Source organism: Chiloscyllium punctatum, chromosome 19 (assembly GCF_047496795.1).
Source record: "Chiloscyllium punctatum isolate Juve2018m chromosome 19, sChiPun1.3, whole genome shotgun sequence".
NCBI lineage: Eukaryota > Metazoa > Chordata > Chondrichthyes > Orectolobiformes > Hemiscylliidae > Chiloscyllium > Chiloscyllium punctatum.
The window spans coordinates 96,637,966-96,660,860 of record NC_092757.1 but is presented as its reverse complement, the minus strand read 5'-3'; the positions used below and the strand labels follow the sequence as shown (position 1 = coordinate 96,660,860).

General features: G+C 45.1%; 1 protein-coding gene across 3 annotated transcripts in view; it reads left to right on the top strand.

Moving 5' to 3' along the window:
• Positions 1–22,895, top strand: part of abr (ABR activator of RhoGEF and GTPase) — a 119,201-nt gene that overhangs the window by 46,698 nt on the left and 49,608 nt on the right. For all 3 annotated transcript variants that reach the window (XM_072590121.1, XM_072590122.1, XM_072590123.1), the window contains exon 2: positions 3,408–3,586. In XM_072590121.1, coding sequence (XP_072446222.1) covers positions 3,408–3,586 — 179 coding nt within the window. The remainder of the gene's footprint in view (positions 1–3,407; positions 3,587–22,895) is intronic.

Below are 22,895 nucleotides of genomic sequence, written 5' to 3'. Positions count from 1 at the left end.
GTGGGTTTGTGGGCTACCACGCTGCTAAGAGGTCTCAGTAGTCTGGCAGTCATTTCCGAGATGTCTTTGATGTAGGGGACAGTGGCTAGGATTTCTGGACGTGTTTTGTCTGCTTGCTTGGGTTTGTTCTTGAGAAATCTGCAGACTGTGTTCATTGGGTACTGGTTCTTTTTGAATACACTGTACAGGTGATTTTCCTCTGCTCTGTGTAGTTCCTCTGTGCTGCAGTGTGTGGTGGCTCATTGAAATAATGTTCTAATGCAGCTTCGTTTGTGGATGTGGGGATGATTGCTTCTGTAGTTCAATATTTGGTCCGTATGTGTTGTTTTCCTGTAGATTCTGGTTTGAGGTTCCCTATTGGCTGTTCGCTCCACTGTGACAGTTAGGAATGGCAGTTTGTTGTTGTTTTCCTCCTCTTGAGTGAATTTTATGCCAGGAAGGGTATTATTGATGGTCTTGTAAGTTTCCTCTAATTTGTTTCGTTTAGTGGTGACAAAGGTGTCATCCATGTAGCAGACCCAGAGTTTGGGTTGGACGATTGGCAGAGCTGTTTGTTCGAGTCTCTGTATTACTGCCTCTGCTAAGAACCCTGATATCGGAGATCCCATGGGTGTTCTGTTGGTTTGTCTGTAGGTTTATGCTAATACCATCATAACTAGCACAACAATCCCTCAATCTTTCCTTGTTGTTCCTAAGTGGGAGAAAGTGAGCACTGCAGATGCTAGAGATCAGAGTTGAAGAGTGTGGTGCTTGAAAAGCACAGCAGGTTAGGCAGCATTCAAGCAGCAGGAGAATCAACATTTTGAACATAAGCTCTTCAGGAACAGAAATGTCAACTCTCCTGCTCCTCAGATGCTGCCCGACCGGCTATGCTTCGACACTGTTCGACTTTTGTTTCTAAGTGTCCTGCCCTCTTCAGGGATTGACCCCAGTCCATGTTTGTCTGCAGTTGTGTATCTGTGTGATTACTAAATTGTACTGATTTTTTTCTGTTTATAATCTCAGTTTATTGTTTTGTTTAGAATACAACGTGCATTCAGATTCAGAGTTTTTAGTTTCATCCTTTTCCTCTCTTTGTAAATTCTGGCCTGTCTGGTGGCTGACTGTAAAACTCATACTCTCCATCATTTTACTGTCACAGACAGTTCTTGCATTAATACCTTTTTCTTTGTCCTTGACTCTACTCTGATTTACAGCACCTTTCCAAATTTGACCCAATGGCCTCGCTGTTTACTTTAAAATCCTCTCTTTCCTTAGTTATGTGGTTAGGAAGTGCACCAGACCGAGTACAGTTCACACAGAGACCGACTCATTGATTCAGATCCCCAGTACTGGTGACAGTGCAGCACAAATTGTATTCAACTTTAGATTTAGGATGTTTTTGTATATTTTATTCACCTTAATATCTGCTCTTCCAGCTTTTAGAACTGGAATAAACCTGAAATCATTGACCAGACAGTTGCCAATTTAGCTGTTTCCTTTCTTATGATAAAGTGAGAATCAGTTCCTGGACGCTGAAGAGATTTAGGCAAAAGCAAAAGGAACAGAGCACCTCTTTCTCTTCCCTTTACTCCCCGAGTCACTTTACTTGCACTAAGATGACTAGTTTTATATGCTCTTAACACGAAAGACCTAGCTGACTCCATTAAAGAGTATCCGGTTTTATCTGGCGCTTAATTAAATTGCTGTCTCACCAGAATCCCTGATAAAAAGTGCATTACCTGCAATTGGCATTTCAGTTTGATGCCAACTACAAATTATAAAGTAAATTAGAATTGTGCAGATTAAATCTTTTGATTTTCTTACCCATCAATTGCATTGGGTAAAGTCAGGAGATGGAAGTTGGAGGATTGGAGATGAGTTATCTTTGCATTGGGGCAGATTTGAGGTCAGAGATATCTGTTGCACTCAAATGTGGGACTGGACCCTGGGAACACCAGAGCTAAAAGTGTGGGAACAGGAAGAGAGGACATTGCCAGTGACTCTCTGGCGATGTTAAGATTGCTGAAAATGGAATCAGGTGAGACAGTTACATAGAACATAGAACATAGAACAATACAGCGCAGTACAGGCCAATGACTTGGCCAATCACTTGGCTGAATGAGACTGGAGAGATATCAAAGAATATAATGTGGGCACTGTGTCAAAGGTAGCTTGGAGCTTGAAAGACACAAAGAGGGGAAATTTACTTTGCCACAATCACATTTAGAGTTAGAGTTGTACAGCACGGAAAGAGACCCTTCAGTCCAACTCGTCCATGCCGACCAGATAACCTAACCTAAACTAGTCCTATTTGCCAGCACTTGGCCCATATCCCTGTAAACCCTTCCTGTTCAAATATCCATCCAGATGCCTTTTATGTGTTGTAATTGAACCCTTAATCACCACTTCCTCTGGAGCTCATTCCATAGAATATAGCTGTTTATGTTCAGCAACAGAGGCAGAAGCCTGATTGGAGGAATTCCAGCCTGGAATTCCAGGAAGGGATGAACATGTTTGGTATATAAAGGCAGGTTTGATATAAAGGCACTTTTGGGGAGGCCAGCATTTTTGGAGATATGACAGTGGATTTCAAGGTTGGAGGGGCCAGGGTTGGTTTTTTAAGGGCAGGGGAGCTGTGATAAATTCAGCTTTGCAGGAGAGAAGAACAAACCCATTATTCCCTGAGAGAACTATTCACTGTTTTGATTGAGCTGGGAACCAAGAGATGGAGTCTGGGAGTCTGCACTTTAGTGGAAAGTGCATCAAAAGAACAGGAGCTGGGTCCTGCTGACAATATGAGCCGAGAGGAAGTGAAAGGAAAGTTTTCGGGTGTGCTGAAGGGTGCATGAGTGAGTGAAGAAACAGAAACAGAAACAGCAGGGAGGGGTAATGGCCCAGTGGCATTATCACTGAACTCTGAATCCAGAGATCCACATACTGAAGATCCAGGTTTGAATCCCTCCACACCAGTGGGATTTGGATTTAAGTAAGAATCTGGAATTAAGACTCTAATGATGAAACTGATGCTAATTGTCAGAAAACCTCATTTGTTTCACTGGTGGCCTGGAGGAGGAAACTGTCTTTCTTACCCGGTCTGATGTACATGTTACTCCAGACCCAGAGCAATGTGATTGATACTCTGGACAATTAGGGACGGGCAATAATGTCAGCATCCTGTCAACGGTTAGGGAGAGGAATAGGCCTTAATACATTTCTCAGGAAAAGTTGGATTTGATCTGGTGTTCACCAGGGGATGTAGGTGGAGGGTAAATCAACTCTGTGACAGGCTCAGGTGTCGAGCAGGCTAGGGTGGTGTAAACAGTGGGACAAAGTTTGCGGGGGGTGCCATAGCTGACACTGTGTGACATATGCAATCTGTATATCTGTGCTGCATTTACTGAGAATATCTCTCTCATCTTTACTAGATTATAATTACACAGATGCCTTTGATGGGGAGAGTGCAGATGAACCAAAAGCTGCTCAAGAAGCTTCTGAAACAATGCCATATATCGATGAATCTCCCACAATGTCACCACACCTCAGCTCCAGAGCCAAGGAAACAAATGACACAGTTACGTCAACAACAGAGAACATGGCACCAACGGTAGGTTCAAAGTATAGCACTGAGGTACAGTACTGGTGGGGACAGGTCTGTCACTACTCCATTTGCCAAGAAGTGCGAGGAGAGGAGGAGTGGTGAAGCGAGGGCTGCCGGGAAGGGTGAGTTTTCCCGCATTAAAAGGGACTTACCTTGGGTATCGGGCCTCCATTTGCCGAGAGGTGCGAGGGAGGAGCGAAGGATTTCTGGGGAGTCATATATTTGTGTGGTTGTGTTACCCGAAACACTACTCAGGTAGTGTCTCCCACCCATCCTCCTCCTTTAACCAAAAAAAAGGTTCTGTGCGCCAGATTGGTAAGGTAACGAGTTTATTTTTTATTCCTTCTTTTTCAACAGTCTCTTTAGGAATTTAGAATAGTGGGAATGGAGGTGAGGGCAGTTGAATGTTCCTCCTGCAGAATGTGGGAGGTAAGGGTCACCACTAGTGTCCCTGCTGACTACGTCTGCAGGAAGTGCACCTAACTCCAGCCCCTCGAAAACTGCGTTAGGGAACGGGAGCTGGATGAACTTTGGATCATTCGGGAGGCAGAGGGAGTTATTGAGAGGAGTTACAGGGAGGTAGTCACTCCTCAGGTACAAGAAAAAGGCAGATGGGTTACAGTCAGGGGACGGAAAAGGAACCGGCAGGTAGTGCAGGGATTCCCTGTGGACATTCGCCTCAACAATAAGTATCCCCTTTTGGATATTGTTGGGGGGGACGACTTACCAGGGGAAAGCAATGGGGCACAGGGCTCTGGCACAGAGTCTGTCCCTGCTGCTCAGAAGGGAGGGGGGGAGAGGAGCAGAGCAGTAGTCATTGGGGACTCTGTAGTTAAGGGGACAGATAGGTTCTGTGGGGACGAGAGAGTCTAACGGTTGGTGTGTTGCTTCCCAGGGTCAGGGTTCATGATGTCTCTGATTGTGTTTTTAGTATCCTTAAGGGGGAGGGGGAGGAGGAGCAGCCCCAAGTCGTGGTCCACATTGGCACCAATGACATAGGTAGGTAGAGAGATGGGGATTTAAGGCAGAAATTCAGGGAGCTAGGATGGAAGCTTAGAGCTAGGACGCACAGAGTTGTTGTCTCTGGTTTGTTGCCCGTACCACGTGGTAGTGAGGCAAGGAATAGGGAGAGAGAGGAGTTGAACACATGACTACAGGGATGGTGCAGGAGGGAGGGTTTTGGATTCTTGGATAATTGGGGCTCTTTCTGGGGTAGGTAGGACCTCTACAAGCAGGATGGTCTTCATCTGAACCAGAGGGGTACCAATATCTTGGGTGAGAAATTCGCTAAGGCTATTGGGGTGAGTTTAAACTAATCCAATAGGGAGATGGGAACCAAAATTGTAGTTCGAGTATAGAAAAGGTTGAGAGTAGGGAGGTCCAAAATCAAGTTTCAGGTACGCAAGATGGCACTGGCAAGCAAGAAGTTGGTTTAAAGTGTGTCTACTTCAACGCCAGGGGCATCTGGAATAAGGTGGGTGAACTTGCAGCATGGGTTGGTACCTGGGACTTCGGTGTTGTGGCCATTTTGGAGACATGGATAGAGCTGGGACAGGAATGGTTGTTGCAGGTTCCAGGATTTAGATGTTTCAGTAAGAATATAGAAGATGGTAAAAGAGGGGGAGGGTGTGGCATTGTTGGTCAAGGACAGTATTACAATTGCAGAAAGGATGTTTGGGGACTCGTCAACTGAGGTAGGATGGGCTGAAATTAGAAACAGCAAAGGAGAGGTCACCCTGTTGGGGGTTTTCTATAGGCCTCCGAATAGTCCCAGAGATGTAGAGGAAAGGATAGCAAAGATGATTCTCGACAGGAGTGAGAGAGACAGGGTAGTTGTCATGGGGGACTTCAACTATCCAAATATTGACAGGGATCACTACAGTACGAGTACTATAGATGGGTCAGTTTTTGTCCAGTGTGTGCAGGAGGGCTTCCTGACATAGTACGTAGACAGGCCAGCAAGGGGTGAAGCCACATTAGATTTGATACTGGGTAATGAGCCCGGCCAGGTGTTAGACTTGGAAGTAGGTGAGCACTTTGGTGATAGCTGAAAAATGTGTTGCTGGAAAAACGCAGCAGGTCAGGCAGCATCCAAGGAACAGGACAATCGACGTTTCGGGCATACTTTGGTGATAGCGATCACAATTCTGTTATGTTTACTTTAGTGATAGAAAGGGATAGGTGTATACCACTGGGCAAGAGTTACAGCTGGGGGAAAGGCAATTACGATGCGATTAGGCAAGATTTAGGAAACATAGGATGGGGAAGGAAACTGCAAGGGATGGGCACATTAGAAATGTGGAGCTTATTCAAGGAAAAGCTCCTATGTGTCCTAGATAAGTATGTACCTGTCAGGCAGGGAGGAAGCTGTAGAGTGTGGGAGCCATGGTTTACGAAGGAAGTGGAATCTCTGGTCAAGAGGAAGAAGGCTTATGTTAGGGTGAGATGTGAAGGCTCAGTTAGGGCGCTTGAGGGTTACAAGGTAGCCAGGAAAGAAGTAAAGAGAGAGTTCAGAACAGCCAGGAGGAGACATGAGAAGTTGTTGGCGATAGGATCAGGGTAAACCCTAAGGCCTTCTATAGGTATTTAAGGAATAAAAGAATGACAAGAGTAAGATTAGGGCCAATCAAGGATAGTAGCGGGAAGTTGTGTGTGGAGTCAGAGGAGATAGGGGAAGCACTTAATGAATATTGTTTTGACAGTATTCATTCTAGAAAACGACAATGTTGTCGAGGAGAATACTGAGATGCAGGCTACTAGACTAGATGGGATTGAGGTTCACAAGGAAGAGGTATTAGAAATCCTACAGAGTGTGAAAATAGATAAGTCCCGTGGGCCGGATGGGATTTATCCTAGGATCCTCTGGGAAGCCAGGGAAGAGATTGCCGAGCCTTTGACATTGATCTTTAAATCGTCATTGTCTACAGGAATAGTGCCAGAAGACTGGAGGATAGCAAATGTGGTTCCCCTGTTCAAGAAGGGGAGTAGAGACAGCCCTGATAATTATAGACCAGTGAGCCTTACTTCAGTTGTTGGTAAAGTGTTGGAAAAGGTTAGAAGTGATAGGATTTATAATCATCTAGAAAAGAATAATTTGATTAGGGATAGTCAGCACGGTTTTGTGAAGGGTAGGTCGTGCTTCACAAACCTTATTGAGTTCTTTGAGAAGGTGACCAAACAGGTAGATGAGAGTAAACCGGTTGATGTGGTGTATATGGATTTCAGCAAGGCGTTCGATAAGGTTCCCCACAGTAGGCTATTGTACAAAATGCGGAGGAATGGGATTAACATAGAACATTACAGCGCAGTACAGGCCCTTCGACCCTCGATGTTGCGCTGCCCTGTCATACTAATCTGAAGCCCATCCCACCTACACTACTCCATGTACGTCCATATGCCTGTCTAATGACGACTTAAATGCACTTAAAGTTGGCGAATCTACTACCATTGCAGGCAAAGCATTCCATACTCTGAATACTCTCTGAGTAAAGAAACTACCTCTGACATCTGTCTTATACCTATCTCCCCTCACTTTAAAGTTGTGTCCCCTCATGTTTGCTGTCCCCATACTTGGAAAAAGGCTCTCCCTGTCCACCCTATCTAACCCTCTGATTATCTTATATGTCTCTATTAAGTCTCCTCTCAACCTTCTTCTCTCCAACGAAAACAACCTCTAGGTTCTCAGCCTTTCCTCGTAAGACCTTCCCTCCATACCAGGCAACATCCGAGTAAATCTCCTCTGCACCCTTTCCAAAGCTTCCACATCCTTCTTATAATATGGTGACCAGAACTGTACACAATACTCCAAGTGCGGCCGCACTAGCGTTTTGTACAGCTGTAGCATAACCTCATGGTTCCAGAACTCAATCCCTCTATTAATAAAAGCTAAAACACCGTATGCCTTCTTAACAACCCTGTCAATCTAGGTGGCAACTTTCAAGGATCAGTGTACCTGGACACCGAGATCTCTCTGCTCATCTACACTACCAAGAATCTTACCATTAGCCCAGTACTTTGCATTCCGGTTACTCTGTCTAAAGTGTATCACCTCACACTTGTCCATTAAACTCAATTTGCCACCTCTCAGCCCAGCTCTGCATCCTACTACATCCTTCATCACTATCCACAACTCCACCGACCTTAGTGTCGTCTGCAAATTTACTAACCCACCCTTCTAAGCCCTCATCCAGGTCATTTATAAAAATGACGAACAGCAATGGACCCAACACCGACCCTTGCAGTACACCACTAGTAACTGGACTCCAGGATGAATATTTCCCATCAACCACCACCCTCTGACTTCTTTCAGCAAGCCAATTACTGATCCAAACTGCTATATCTCCCACAATCCCATTCCTCTGCATTTTGTACAATAGCCTACTGTGGGGAACCTTATCAAACGCCTTGCTGAAATCCATATACACCACATCAACCGGTTTACTCTCCTCTATCTGTTTGGTCACTTTGTCAAAAAACTCAATAAAATTCGTGAGGCACGACCTACACTTCACAAAACCGTGCTGACTGTCCCTGATCAGATTATTGGATGGTTATAAATCCTATCTCTTATAACCTTTTCCATAAGACCATAAGACATAGGCCATTCGGCCCATCAAGTCCACTCCGCCATTTAATCATGGCTGATGGGCATTTCAACTGCACTTACCTGCATTCTCCCCATAGCCCTTAATTCCTTGTGACATCAAGAATTTATCAATTTCTGCCTTGAAGCCATTTAGCGTCCCGGCCTCCACTGCACTCTGCGGCAATGAATTCCACAGGCCCACCACTCTCTGGCTGAAGAAATGTCTCCGCATTTCTGTTCTGAATTTACCCCCTCGAATTCTAAGGCTGTGCCCACGGGTGCTAGTCTCCTCGCCTAACGGAAACAATTTCTTAGCTTCCAACCTCTCCAAGCCACGTATTATCTTGTACGTCTCTATTAGATCTCCGCTTAACCTTCTAAACTCCAATGAATACAATCCCAGGATCCTCAGCCGTTCCTCGTATGTTAGACCTACCATTCCAGGGATCATCCGTGTGAACCTCCCCGGACACGCTCCAGTGCCAGTATGTCCTTCCTGAGGTGTGGGGCCCAAAACTGGACACAGTACTTCAAATGGGGCCTAACCAGAGCTTTATAAAGTCTCAGTAGCACATCGCTGCTTTTATGTTCCAACCCTCTTGAGATAAATGACAACATTGCATTCGCTTTCTTAATCACAGACTCAACCTGCATGTTTACCTTTAGAGAATCCTCAACTAGCACTCCCAGATCCCTTTGTACTTTGGCTTTATGAATTTTCTCACCGTTTAGAAAGTAGTCTGCGCTTTTATTCTTTTTTCCAAAGTGCAAGACCTCGTATTTGCTCACATTGAACTTCATCAGCCATTTCCTGGACCACTCTCCCAAACTGTCTCGATCCTTCTGCAGCCTCCCCACTTCCTCAGTACTACCTGCCTGTCCACCTAACTTCGTATCATCGGCAAACTTCACTAGAATGCCCCCAGTCGCTTCATCCAAATCATTAATATATAACGTGAACAGCTGTGGCCCCAACACTAACCCTGCGGGACACTGCTCGTCACCGGCTGCCATTCCGTAAAAGAACCTTTTATCCCAACTCTCTGCCTTCTGTCAGACAGCCAATCCTCAATCCATACCAGTAGCTCACCTCGAACACCATGGGCCCTCACCTTGCTCAGCAGCCTCCCGTGTGACACCTTATCAAAGGCCTTTTGAAAGTCTAGATAGACCACATCCACTGGGTTTCCCTGGTCTAACCTACTTGTCACCTCTTCAAGGAATTCTAACAGGTTTGTCAGGCACAACCTCCCCTTACTAAATCCATGTTGACTTGTTCTAATCTGACCCTGCTCTTCCAAGAATTTAGAAACCGCATCCTTAATGATGGATTCTAGAATTTTACCAACAACCAAGGTTAGGCTAATTGGCCTATAATTTTCCATCTTTTGCCTTGATCCTTTCTTGAACAAGGGGGTTACTACAGCGATCTTCCAATCATCCGGGACTTTCCCTGACTCCAGTGATTTTTGAAAGATCTCAACCAAAGCCTCCGCTATTTCCTCAGCCACCTCTCTCAGAACTCTAGGATGTAGCCCATTGGGGCCAGGAGATTTGTCAATTTTAAGACCTTTTAGCTTTTCTATCACTATCTCTTTTGTAATGGCAACCATACTCAACTCAGCCCCTTCACTCTCTTTAATTGTTGGAATATTACTCATGTCTTCCACTGTGAAGACTGACGCAAAGTACTTATTAAGTTCTCCTGCTATTTCCTTATCTCCCATCACTAGCCTTCCACATCAGTTTGAAGTGGCCCAATGTCTACTTTTGCCTGTCGTTTGTTTCTTATGTGTTACCGACAACTGAAGTGAGACTCACTGGTCTATAATTACCAGGGTTGTCTCTACTACCCTTTTGAACAAGGGAACCACATTTGCTATCCTCCAGTCTTCTGGCACTATTCCTGTAGACAATGATGATTTAAAGATCAATGCCAAAGGCTCGGCAATCTCCTCCCTTGCTTCCCAAAGGATCCTAGGATATATCCCATCCGGCCCAGGGGACTTGTCTATTTTCACACTCTGTAGTATTTCTAAACCTCTTCCTTGTGAACCTCAATCTCTTCTAGTCTAGATGCAAGTATCTCTGTATCTTCCTCGCCAACATTTTCATTTTTTTTAGTGAACACTGTCGAAAAATATTTTTTAGTGCTTCCCCGATCTCCTCTGACTCCACACACGACTTCTCACTATTATCCTTGATTGGCCCTAATTTAACTCTCGTCATTCTTTTATTCTTGACATACCTATGGAAAGCCTTGGGGTTAACTCTGATGCTATCTGCCAACAACTTCTCATGTCTTCTTCTGAGCTCTCTATTTAGGTCTTTCCTGACTTCCTTGTAACCCTCAAGTGCCCTAACTGAGTTTTCACATTTTGTCCTAACATAAGCCGTCTTCTTCCTCTTGACCAGGGATTCCACTTCCTTAGTAAACCACGGCTCACGCGTTCTATATCGTCCTCCCTGTCTGACAGGTACATACTTATCTAGGACACACAGGAGCTTTTCCTTGAATAAGCTCCACATTTTTAATGAGCTCATCCCCTGCAGTTTCCTTCCCCATCCTGTGCTTCCTAAATCTTTCTTAATTGCATCGTAATTTCCCTTCCCCCAGCTGTAACTCTTGCTCGGTGGAGTACACCTATCCCTTTCCATCACTAAAGTAAACCTGACAGAATTGTGATTGCTGTCTCCTACTTCCAAATCTAACACCTGGCTGGGCTCGTTACCCAGTACTAAATCTAATGTGGCTTCACCCCTTGTTGGCCTGTCTACGTACTATGTCAGGAAGCCCTCCTGCACACACTGGACAAAACTGACCCATCTATAGTACTCGTACTGTAGTGATCCCTGTTAATATTTGGATAGTTGAAGTCCCCCATGACAACTACCCTGCCCCTCTCACTCCTATCAAGAATCATCTTTGCTACCCTTTCCACTACATCTCTGGGACTATTCGGAGGCCTATAGAAAACACCCAGCATGGTGACTTCTCCTTTCCTGTTTCTAACCTCAGCCCATACTACCTCAGTTAACGAGTCCCCAAACATCCTTTCTACAACCGTAATATTGTCCCTGATCAACAATGCCACACCCTCCCCTTCTTTTACCATCTTCTCTGTTCTTACTGAAACATCTGAACCCTGGAACCTGCAACAACCATTCCTGTCCCTGGTCTATCCATGTCTCCGTATTGGCCACAATATCGAAGTCCCTGGTACCAACCCATGCTGGCAGTTCACTTTATTTCGGATGCTCCTCGCACACACACTTCAAACCAGGTTCATGCTTGCCAGTGTCAGATACTTGATTTGGGAACTCCTTACTCTCATCCTCTTCTGTACCTGTCCTACAATTTTGGTTCCCGTGCCCCTGCTGAATTAGTTTAAATCCACCTTAATAGCTTTAGCGAACTTCCCACCCAGGATATTGGTACCCCTCTAGTTCAGATGAAGACCATCCTGCTTGTAGAGGTCCCACCTACCCCAAGAAAGATCTCCAATTATCCAAAAACCCAAAACCCTCTCTCCTGCACCATCCCTGTAGCCACGTGTTCAACTCCTTTCTCTCCCTATTCCTCACCTCACTAGCATGTGGCATGGGCAGCAAACCAGAGAAAACAACTCTGTTTGTCCTAGCTCTAAGTGTACATGGACACCGAGATCTCTCTGCTCATCTGCACTCCCAAGAATCTTACCATTAGCCCAGTACTTTGCATTCCAATTACTCCGTCCAAAGTGTATCACCTCACACTTGTCCACATTAAACTCCATTTGCCACCTCTCAGCCCAGCTCTGCATCCTATCTATGTCTCTCTGCAACCTACTACATCCTTCGTCACTATCCACAACTCCACCGACCTTAGTGGATTGTGGGGGATATAGCAGTTTGGATCAGTAATTGGCTTCCTGAAAGAAGACAGAGGGTGGTGGTTGATGGGAAACGTTCATCCTGGAGCCTAGTTACTAGCGGTGTACCGCAAGGGTCGATGTTGGGTCCACTGCTGTTCATCATTTTTATAAATGACCTGGATGAGGGCGTAGAAAGGTGGGTTATTAAATTTGCAGATGCCACCCAGGTTGACAGGGTTGTTAAGAAGGCATACAGTGTTTTAGCTTTTATTAATAGTGGGATCGAGTTCTGGTATCATGGGGTTATGCTACCGCTGTACAAATCTCTGGTGAGGCCGCACTTGGAGTATTGTGTACAGTTCTGGTCACCACATTATAGGAAGGATATGGAAGTTTTGGAAAGGGTGCAGAGTAGATTTACCAGGATGTTGCCTGGTATGGAGGGGAGGTCTTACGAGGAAAGGCTGAGGGACTTGAGGCTGTTTTCATTAGAGAGAAGAAGGTTGAAAGGTGATTTAATAGAGATATATAAGATAATCAGAGGGTTAGAAAGGGGGGACAGGGAGAGCCTTTTTCCAAGTATGGAGCACGAGGGGGCATAGCTTTAAATTGAGGGGCAATAGATATAGGACAGATGTCAGAGGTAGTTTCTTTACTCAGAGAGTAGTAAGGGTATGGAATGCTTTGCCTGCAACGGTAGTAGATTCGCCAACTTTAAGTGCATTTAAGTCGTCATTGGACAAGTATATGGACGTACATGGAACAGTGTAGGTTAGATGGGCTTCAGATTGGTATGACAGGTCAGCACAACATCGAGGGCCGAAGGGCCTGTACTGTGCTGTAATGTTCTATGTTCTATTCTACTGTATAACACTGGGGTAGAGTACTGGTGGGGACAGGTCTGTCACTGTATAACACTGGGGTACAGTACTGGTGGGTATAGGTCTGTCTCTGTACAACACTAAGATACAGTACTGGTGGGGACGGGTCTGTCACTGTACAACACTGGGGTACAATACTGGTGGGGTCAGGTCTGTCACTGTATAACACTGGGGTACAGTCCTGGTGGGGACAGGTCTGTCACTGTATAACACTGGCGTACAACACTCATAGGGACAGGTCTGTCTAAGTGTAACACGGGTACAGTACTAGTAGTGACATGTCTGTCACTGTATAACACTGTATAATACTGGGGGGACAGGTCTGTCGCTGTACAACACTGGGGGACAGTACTGGTGGGGACACGTCTGTCACTGTATAACACTGGGGGACAGTACTGGTGGGGACAGGTTTGTCACTATAACACTGGGGTATAATACTGGGGGGGACAGGTCTGTCGCTGTACAACACTGGGGTACTGTATTGCTGGTGACAGGTTTGAGAGTGTATAAAACTGGGGTACTGTCCTGGTGGGTACAGGTCTATCACTGTATAACACTGGGGTACAGTACTGGTGGGGACAGGTCTGTCACTGTATAACACTGGGATACAGTACTGGTGGGGACAGGTCTGTCACTGTATAACACTGGAGTACAGTACTGGTGGCGACAGGTCTGTCACTGTATAACACTGGGGTACAGTACTGGTCCAGACTGGTCTGTCACTATATAACACTGGGGTACAGTACCAGTGGGGACTGGTCTGTCAATGTAGAACACTGGGGTACAGTTGTGGTGCTAATCGGTCTGTGGTAATGTGATGTGGTGTTGGTATTTGCAAAATGTGTGTATTGATTCCCTTATTCACTGCTCTGGTTTAAACTGTCCACCATTTGACCAATCCTCTTTGTTGTCCCCACTTTAGTTTTGCAGTCCATTAACTAGTTCACGTACTGTAATTGAATATCTGTTTAACCTGACTATGAACTTGGCTTATCTCAGGGAATCCCACCCCCTGGAGTTAGCTGCTGGAGTTGCAGGCATTCAGTACAGGATTGAGTGAGTCATGCCGAGTGAAATAATACAGCATTCGATCCTCATTCAGTTCATGTCCAATCTTTCAAAGAACCATCCAGTTACTCTCCCAACCCAGCTACTTTCAAATATTCTGTTAACTTTTAAAAGTTATTCTTGACTCTTTTCCATCATTAGTTCAGGCAGCACATTCTAAATATCAACAACTCCCTGCCAAGAGTTCCTTTCCCTTCATATTACTTGCATTCTTTCGCTAGTTGTTTTCAACATGTATCCCTCCTGCACTGTCCCAGCTACTAATGCATTTATTATTTCTTTGCACAAGCAGAATCCTTTATGATTCTGAATATTCCTATCAACTCATTAGCTCACTTTAGAAATCACAGAATTTATGCGATGCTGAAAAATCCAATTTGCCAAAGCTTTTTATCTTAGTCTTGTGACAACTGTATCAATTCAAGAATATCAATTCTCAAAAAGAAAAACAACACATTACTGCTTATGAAGAGAGTGCCAGTTGCTTGGTAAATGTACTGTGGGAGAGGCATTGACAAAGAGATTTAACTACTAATGATGATTGACAGTAAACTACCAGACTTAATTCAACTTTAAACTAGGCAAGTTGAATTTAATTGCACTGAGATATGAACCAGAGAACAGGATGGGGCACAAACATCTTAGCTGCTTCATCAATGACCTTCCCTCCAACATACAGTCAGAAGCATTCACGCTGACTGCACAGTGTTAAGCACCATTCACCATTCCTCAGATACTGAAGCAGCCTGCGTTCAAAAATGCAGCACGACCTGCACAGTATTGAGCTTGGGCTGATAAACGGCAAGTAACATTCATGTCAGGCAAAGACCATCTTCAAAAAAAATGACAATCTAACCATCTCCTAATTCAGTAGCATTGCCATTGCTGAATCCCCACTGTCAACATCTTGGGGGGGGTTACCATTGACCAGAAACTGGACTGGACCCCCAGGTGAATACTTTGGCCACAAGAGTAGGTCAGAGGCCTTGAATTCTGCAGTGAGTAACTCATCCCCTATATACCCAGTGCCTGTCCACTATGCAGAAGTCAGGAGTATGATGGAGTAGTCCAAACTTGGCGGAATATAACTCAAACAACAGTTGAGAAGCTTGAGACTATCCAGGACAAAGCAGTCTCTGCATAACCAACATCCCATCCACTCCCTTCAGCATCAATGCACAGTGACAGCAGCTTTCTCTACCACCTTGAAGGACAAAGGCAGCAGATGCAGAGCAACAGCTCCAATGCAAATTCCCTCCAAAGAAATTCACCATCCAGACTTGGAAATATATTGTTTTCCCACTGTTTCTGGATCAAAATGCCAGAATTCCCTTCCTAACAACATGATGCTTACCTTGACATTTTTCTGACTGTAGTATGGAAGAGTGCAGCTCACCACCACCTTCACCAGGCCAGTTTAGACTGTACCCCAGAAGTTAATTCTGAAAAGGTTTATGCAGTGGCAGTTTGGCATGTTTGATGGAGTTCATACAAAATGTTGAGAGAGTTCATACAAAATACCGGTCCATTATTTTGGCATTTCTTTATTTGTCATCATTGATTCCTCAGACTCACTTTCTATTTAACCAGTGCTCAGTTTGTTGGCAAAAAAGGCAAACTGCTGGAGAAATTCAGCAGGTCCGGCAGCACCTGTGGAGAGAGAATAGGGTTAACGTTTTGGGTCAAGTGAGCCTTCTTCAGAATGCTTCTTGTGACTCCTTGCTCTTATCATTTCTTATCTCTACCCAAACCATTTCCACATGTTGATTTCCTGAACTTAAGCCATCACTTGCTAATGTCATCATTAACAGACAGAGTTAACCCTTCGCCTCTTCCTAGCTTCCTGACCTTCCTAAATATTGTGTACCCCTGAAGATTTAGATCCTAATCCATGTCATCCTGCGGCTATGTCTCTGTAATGGCTACTAGAGCTTGACATAAAGAACAAAGAAAATTTACAGCTCAGGAACAGGCCCTTCAGCCCTCCAAGCCTGAGCCGATCCAAATCCACTGTCTAAACCTGTCGCCCGATTCCTAAGCATCTGTGTCCCTCTGCTCCCCACCTACTCATGCATCTGCCCAGATGCATCTTAAATGAATCTACCGTGCTTGTCTCTACCACCTCTGCTGGCAACGCGTTCCAGGCACCCACCACCCTCTGTGTGAAGTACTTGCCACGTGTATCCCCCTTAAACTTCCCCCCTCTCACTTTGAACGCATGACCTCTCATTATTGAATCCTTCACCCTGGGAAAAAGCTTGTCTCTATTCACCCTGTTCATACCCTTCATGATTTTGTAAACATTTTTTCTTTTTTTTTATGGCCAGGGCCTTCAGCTCTGACTGACCCCTCTCCCCTGTTTCTGGCTTCACCCCCTTCCCTCCTTCCCTGAGTAATGATAGGGATCCCCTTAGCCTCACTTCCCACTACACTAGAATCCCCATTCACAGAATCATCCTCCGCCACTTCCACCACCTCCAGTAGGAGAGCACCATCAAACACATCTTCCCCTCCCGTCCATTGTCAGCATTCCACAGGGACTGTTCCCTCTGTGACACCCTCCATCACCCCAAACACTTCCCCATGGCACCTTCCAAAGCAATTGCAGACACTGCAACACTTGCCCATGCACCCCTTCCCCATATTTATTTGTATTTGTGTTCACATTATATTTGTTTTGTAATGAATGTTTATATATTCAAATATAGAGCCTTGAGTTTTTTCCTTCAATCCTTTCTGTAAATTCTTGCCTTATTTATAGGTTTATTCATAGAACCGTCCTCTTTATCCCTTCCTGTCACAGTTTGTTTATCATTTCCTGTACCAGGCTCTTTCTCTTTGGTGTTGTCTCTACCCTTTGATTGATCACATCTTCCAAACTTTAATCCCGTTCCCACACTATTTTATGGAAAATCGTTTCTACTTCCCTAGTTATGTAGCTCAAATGAACACTGGCCCCAGCAAGGTTCAGGTTTAGACCAACTCATTATCCTGCCTTGCCAGTACTGGTGCCAGTCCCATTGCTCCCACATTTGTCTGAGCCACTCATTCCTCTCTCTAATCTGATTTATCATATGCTATTTCTATGGGCCTCAAGTAACGAGGCTTTGTGAAGTTATAACAATGGCGATGAGAGAAAACTAATGCTCCTAAACAAATTCACTCACAACAGTTGTCTTTGAGTTGGGATAGGCATTTCTGGCACCATGCTGTTATTTGGGAAACTTGACTCGATGCAAGGCTGGGCCCAGTACATGGAAAGAATGCATTACTTTTTCTGGGCAAATGACATTGGGGCAGATGAAAAGCAATGAGAAATTCTCCTGACAACTAGTGGACCTGCAGCTTTCTCAGTTATTAGGGGCGTAATGTTTCCTGATGCACCAGATATTAAAATCTTTCGAGACCATGGGAGATTGGTTAGCAAGATCTCATGGAATGCAGGGAGAACTAGCCATTTAGATACAGAATTGGCTCAAAGGTATAAGACAGAGGGTGGTGGTGGAGGGTTGTTTTTCAGACTGGAGGCCTGTGACCAGTGGAGTGCCACAAGGATCAGTGCTGGGCCCTCTCCTTTTTGTCATTTATATAAATGATTTGGATGCGAGCATAAGAGGTACAGTTAGTAAGTTTGCAGATGACACCAAAATTGGAGGTGTGGTGGACAGCGAAGAAGGTTACCTCAGAATATAACAGGATCTTGATCAGATGGGCCAATGGGCTGAGGAGTGGCAGATGGAGTTTAATTCGGACATATGCGAGATACTGCATTTTGAGAAAGCAAATCTTAGCAGGACTTCTACACCTTAATGGTAAGGTCCTAGGGAGTGTTGCTGAACAAAGAGACCTTCGAGTGCAGGTTCATAGCTCCTTGAAAGTGGAGTCACAGGTAGATAGGATAGTGAAGAAGGCGTTTGGTATGCTTTCCTTTATTGGTCAGAGTATTGAGTACAGGAGTTGGGAGGTCATGTTGCGGCTGTACAGGACATTGTTTGGCCGCTGTTGGAATATTGTGTGCAATTCTGGTCTCCTTCCTATCGGAAAGATGTTGTGAAACTTGAAAGGGTTCTGAAAAGATTTACAAGGATGTTGCCAGGGTTGGAGGATTTGAGCTATAGGGAGAGGCTGAACAGGCTGGAGCTGTTTTCCCTGGAGTGTTGGAGGCTGAGGGGTGACCTTATAGAGGTTTACAAAATTATGAGGGGCATGGATAGGATAAATAGACAAAGTCTTTTCCCTTGGTTGGGGGAGTCCAGAACTAGAGGGCATAGGTTTAGGGTGAGAGGGAAAACATTTTCACACAAAGGGTGGTGTGTGTATGGAATGAGCTGCCAGAGGATGTGGTGGAGGCTGGTACAATTGCAACATTTAAAAGGCATTTGGATGGGTATATGAATAGGAAGGGTTTGGAGGGATATGGGCCAAGTGCTGGCAAATGGGACTAGATTGGGTTGGGATATCTGGTTGGCATGGATGGGTTGGACCAAAGGGTCTGTTTCCATGCTGTACATCCGTATGACTCTATGAGTTGACAGATTTAGTTAAGGCATATTATGACCCCAAGCCTGCTCTAAGTCTGAAATGCTATTGGTTTTACTCAGTAGTTTGAGAACCGGGGGAATCCGTGTCAGGGTTTTTGACGAGGTTAAGACAACTGGCAGAGGCATGTGACTTTGGTTTACCCCTTAATGAGATGCTGAGGGACCGTTTGGTATGTGGGATTAATGATGTAACTATGGAAAAGTGCCTATTGGCTGAAGCCTGACTAGATTTCAAACATGCACTACAACTGACTTTATCATTGGAAAATCTAGCAGGTAGAGCACGAGTTGCAGCGTATTCCGACGGAAGTAGAAACCCTCACTAGTCCGACTGAGCTTGGGGAATATGACTCGAGTGAAGACAATTGCACATTGTCCTGGACAGAGGGACTCTCGGTCAAACCACAGCAAAACCCCAAAACAAAGCCAAACCTCAGCCAGTTAAAACTTGCTTCAGGCTCTGGGCCAGCATGCCATTATAGTTGCTCCTGATATGTGGACTTGAGACAGCAGAAGAGACCCACAAGACCTGAATTGAGGAAGAGACCTCCTATGCTGGTATCCAGGACAACGCACACCCTGAAAAACCCTACATATCGTTTGGAACAGTTAAATTGCTCAGCAACATCCAGATCAGAACCAATCAAAATAAACACCTGGTTAAATAGGTACCTGGTTCCAATGGAGTTTCGATACCAGAGCAGCTGTATCAGTGATCACAGAACCAGCCTTTAACAAAATTCACCCTGGACTCCAACCCCTGAGTTTGGGTAAGATCTCGATTAGATGGAGAACCTATTCCAGGGAACCCTTGCAGATTGAGGGTACAACTTCAATTCCGGTCTCTCGTGAGAAGCAGCTGGTTTAGTTCCCACTGATTGTAGTAGAAGGCTCAGGCCGAAGCCTGATTGGGTGGAATTGGTTGTGAGAGATTGATCTTGATTGGCTCAACATTTTTTGATTGATTAGAAAATGGCTGCCTGAGTGGAGTCCTAATTAAATAACCACACGTTTTTCAGGAAGATCCAGGGACTATCAAAGTAGCCAACGCCACCTTGCATATGGAATAGGAAGCAATTGCACAATCTTGCCAGGCTCACCCAGTGCCATTTGCCTAATGCGGAAAAATAGAGGCAGAAACCAGGAGGCTGGAAAGCGAAGGAATCATCAAACCAGCCCAGTTTGTGGAATGGGCAGCACTGGGTCTTACCAATTGTGAAGCCTGATGAGTCAGTTCACCTTTGTGGGGATTTTAAACAAACAGTAAGCCACTTCTTGCAGTTGGACAAATACCCAATCCCTCAAAGCTGGACATGAGCCATCTTGCAACTGTGATTAGATAAGGATTCCCAGAAATATGCTACAATTAATACCCATAAGGGTTTGTATCAATATACATGACTGCCATTTGGGGTATCATCATCCTGTGCAACTTTTCAGTGGACAATGGAGAACATTTTACAAGGTCTACCCCAGCTCCCCATTTATCTAGATGGCATGCTAATAACTGGGATGACCAGCGAAAAACACTTGGAGAAATGTCCAAGGACTACGTCCAAGGTGGGAATACGCCTTAGAAGGGAAAAATGTGTCTTCCAGGCACCCAAACTGGTCACTTTGGGCTACAGAATTGACAAGATTTGGTTACACCCATTGGAAGATAAGGTCCGGGCGATCAAAGGTGCCCAGACTCTCCCAACTGTACTGGATCTTTCCTTGGATTGGTGAATTATTACGGAAAGTTCTTACATAACCTGGCCTCAATTCTGGCACCTTTCATCTGCTATTGAAATACTGCAGCCTTGGAAATGCTCTCATAATCAAGACATAGCCCTTCAGGAAAGTGAAGAAGTAGCGATCGTTGTCTGAGGTGTTGGTGCACGATGATCCCAAGTGAGAGCTGGTGCTGACCTGTGATGCCTCCCCATACGGTATCAGGTTAGTGTTGGTTCAGCGGTCATCCAATGGAGAAAAATGCCCAATGCTTCCAGGAGTCTGGCTGATGCAGAGCATAAATACACCCAGATAGATAAAGAAGGTTTGGCAGTCATCTTTAGTGTGAGGAAGTTCCATCAATACTTTTAGGAACATAAATTTGTCATAATAACAGACCACGTGCCCCTGCTTAGAGGGGCTGCTCAAAGAGGACAAGGCCCTGCTGCCAATAGCTTCTGGCTGAATCCAGCAGTGGGTCCATATTCTCAGTACATACAATTACAAGTTGCAACACCGTCTAGGAAGTTGTCAGTGTCAAAAAGTGTGGTGCTGGAAAAGCACAGCTGGTCAGGCAGCATCTGAGGTGCAGGAGAGTCGACGTTTCGGGCCTTGAGCCGCCTCCCCTGGAAGAGTCCATTCTGGTTTCTGGACACCCTTCAAGTTACCTCTGATAATTTTAGATTATGGATACAAAAGGATCCCATCTGGCAAAACTAAAACAGCTGATGGTGATGAGGGGAACAAAAGGTTCATCACAACCAGGATTGAAACCTTTCTGGACGTGGAGGGCCCAGATCACAGTAGAGGATGGCACATTATTTCTGGGAACAAGAGTGATTGTTCCAAGCAAATGTCGCTGCCAGATACTGGCTGAACTCCACCAAAATCATCTGGGCGTGTCCAAAATGAAAATGTTGGTGAGGAGTTATGTCCTGTGGCCACGGTTGGATGCAGATATAGCCGTGTTGGTGGGACAGTGCCCAGAGTGCCAACAAGGACAAAAATTACCATCAGCAGTGCCCCTACATGTGAGGGAATGGGTGGGTTACACATTGACTATGCTGGTCCTTTCATGGGCTCCATGTTCTTAGTTATTGTGGATTTTTACCCAAGTTGGCTGGACATGCACAGAGTTCATTTGTCAGACATGGGGACGACAATGGAAAAACTGTGTGCATCTTTTGCAGTACACAGGCTCCCGGAAGTGTTGGTCATGGACAATAGGCCATCATTTACCAGAAGGGAGTTTGAGTATTTCCTAAAGTTGAATGGTATTTGGCATATAAGGACAGCTGCAAACCATCCATCATCTAATATTGTCTGACAGAAAGAGCAGTCCAGACTTTGAAGGCAGGCTTAAGGAAACACGTTACCACTTCACTCGATATCGAGCTACCCCAGTTCCTATATGATTATAGGACCACCCCATATGTAACTACAGGGACAGTACAAAAGACTCCAGGCTAAATCTGATTTTCCTGGATGTTGGGAGGTGGGGAAGCCTGAAACGGCATGAGGAACACCTGTGCTGGACATAAGACTCCTCTAAGTGAGAAAGACAGTTTACTAAAGGGGATGGTCCTGAACAAGCACGTGGACCACATGAAAGTTGCAAATTCGCAAACACGTCAGGAGCAAAACATTACCTGGCCCCTCAGAACACACAATACGGCTGTCAGAACCCTTGGGTTCTCCCCGTCCGCCTAACATTGAAAAAACCTTGGAGTTATATGAACACCGTGAATGTCTCAGCCTTGACGCCTTACCACGGAGGATTATTTCCTTCTGAGACACTTCAGGCACAAGAGGAGGGCTACGGTCCAGTACAGGCCACCCATATCTGAGGCTGTTTTGGAGGTACCGGACCTGGTGTGAAAAGGCCCAGGATAGGCTATAAGAAAGATATCAGGCCTATATCCCTGGACATGAGGGGGTTGAATGTAGTGATTGTGATGAGGTCAACCAGGTGGACCTTATAGAATACAGGGTCTGTTAATGTCGTCCAATCAGGGAGCCCTGGCTCACAGAGATAAACAGGAGTGACAAGGATTCTGCTTACTGAGAGCTGGCTGTGAGGGAGCTGGATTGGTGTCAAGGGCTCTGCACCTGTAAATAAAGGGTGACACGGTGATGGGATACCAGCCTCCCTTGAGTTATTACGGTCACCATTGGGCTAGCTGTTAATTTCAGGTACTTTTCAATTCAAATTTTGTCACTTGCTTTTGGTGGGATTTGAATTTATGTCCCCAGAATATTGACCCTGGTGTTCGGATTACTAGACCAGTAATGAATTAGTTACAGAGTAAAGGATCCTCTCCTCTTTTAAATTGGAAATAAACCTTGCTCTATACTATCACAAAGAGAAATTTCAGGAAAGGCTCAGCTCGTGGAGAGAAATCAGAGTTAACTTTTCGGGTCCATCCAATGTCTTTTCCTCAGAACACAGTCCCTTGTTCCTATACTGTCCAACATCAAACACTCCCAGGATAGGAACAACATTCGTCTAGATACAGAGTACATAGAACATTACAGCGTAGTACAGGCCCTTCAGCCCTCAATATTACGCCGACCTGTGAAACCAAACTGAAGCCCATGTAAACTACACTATTCCATTTTCATCCATATGTCTATCCAATGACCATTTAAATGCCCTTAACATTGGTTAGTCTA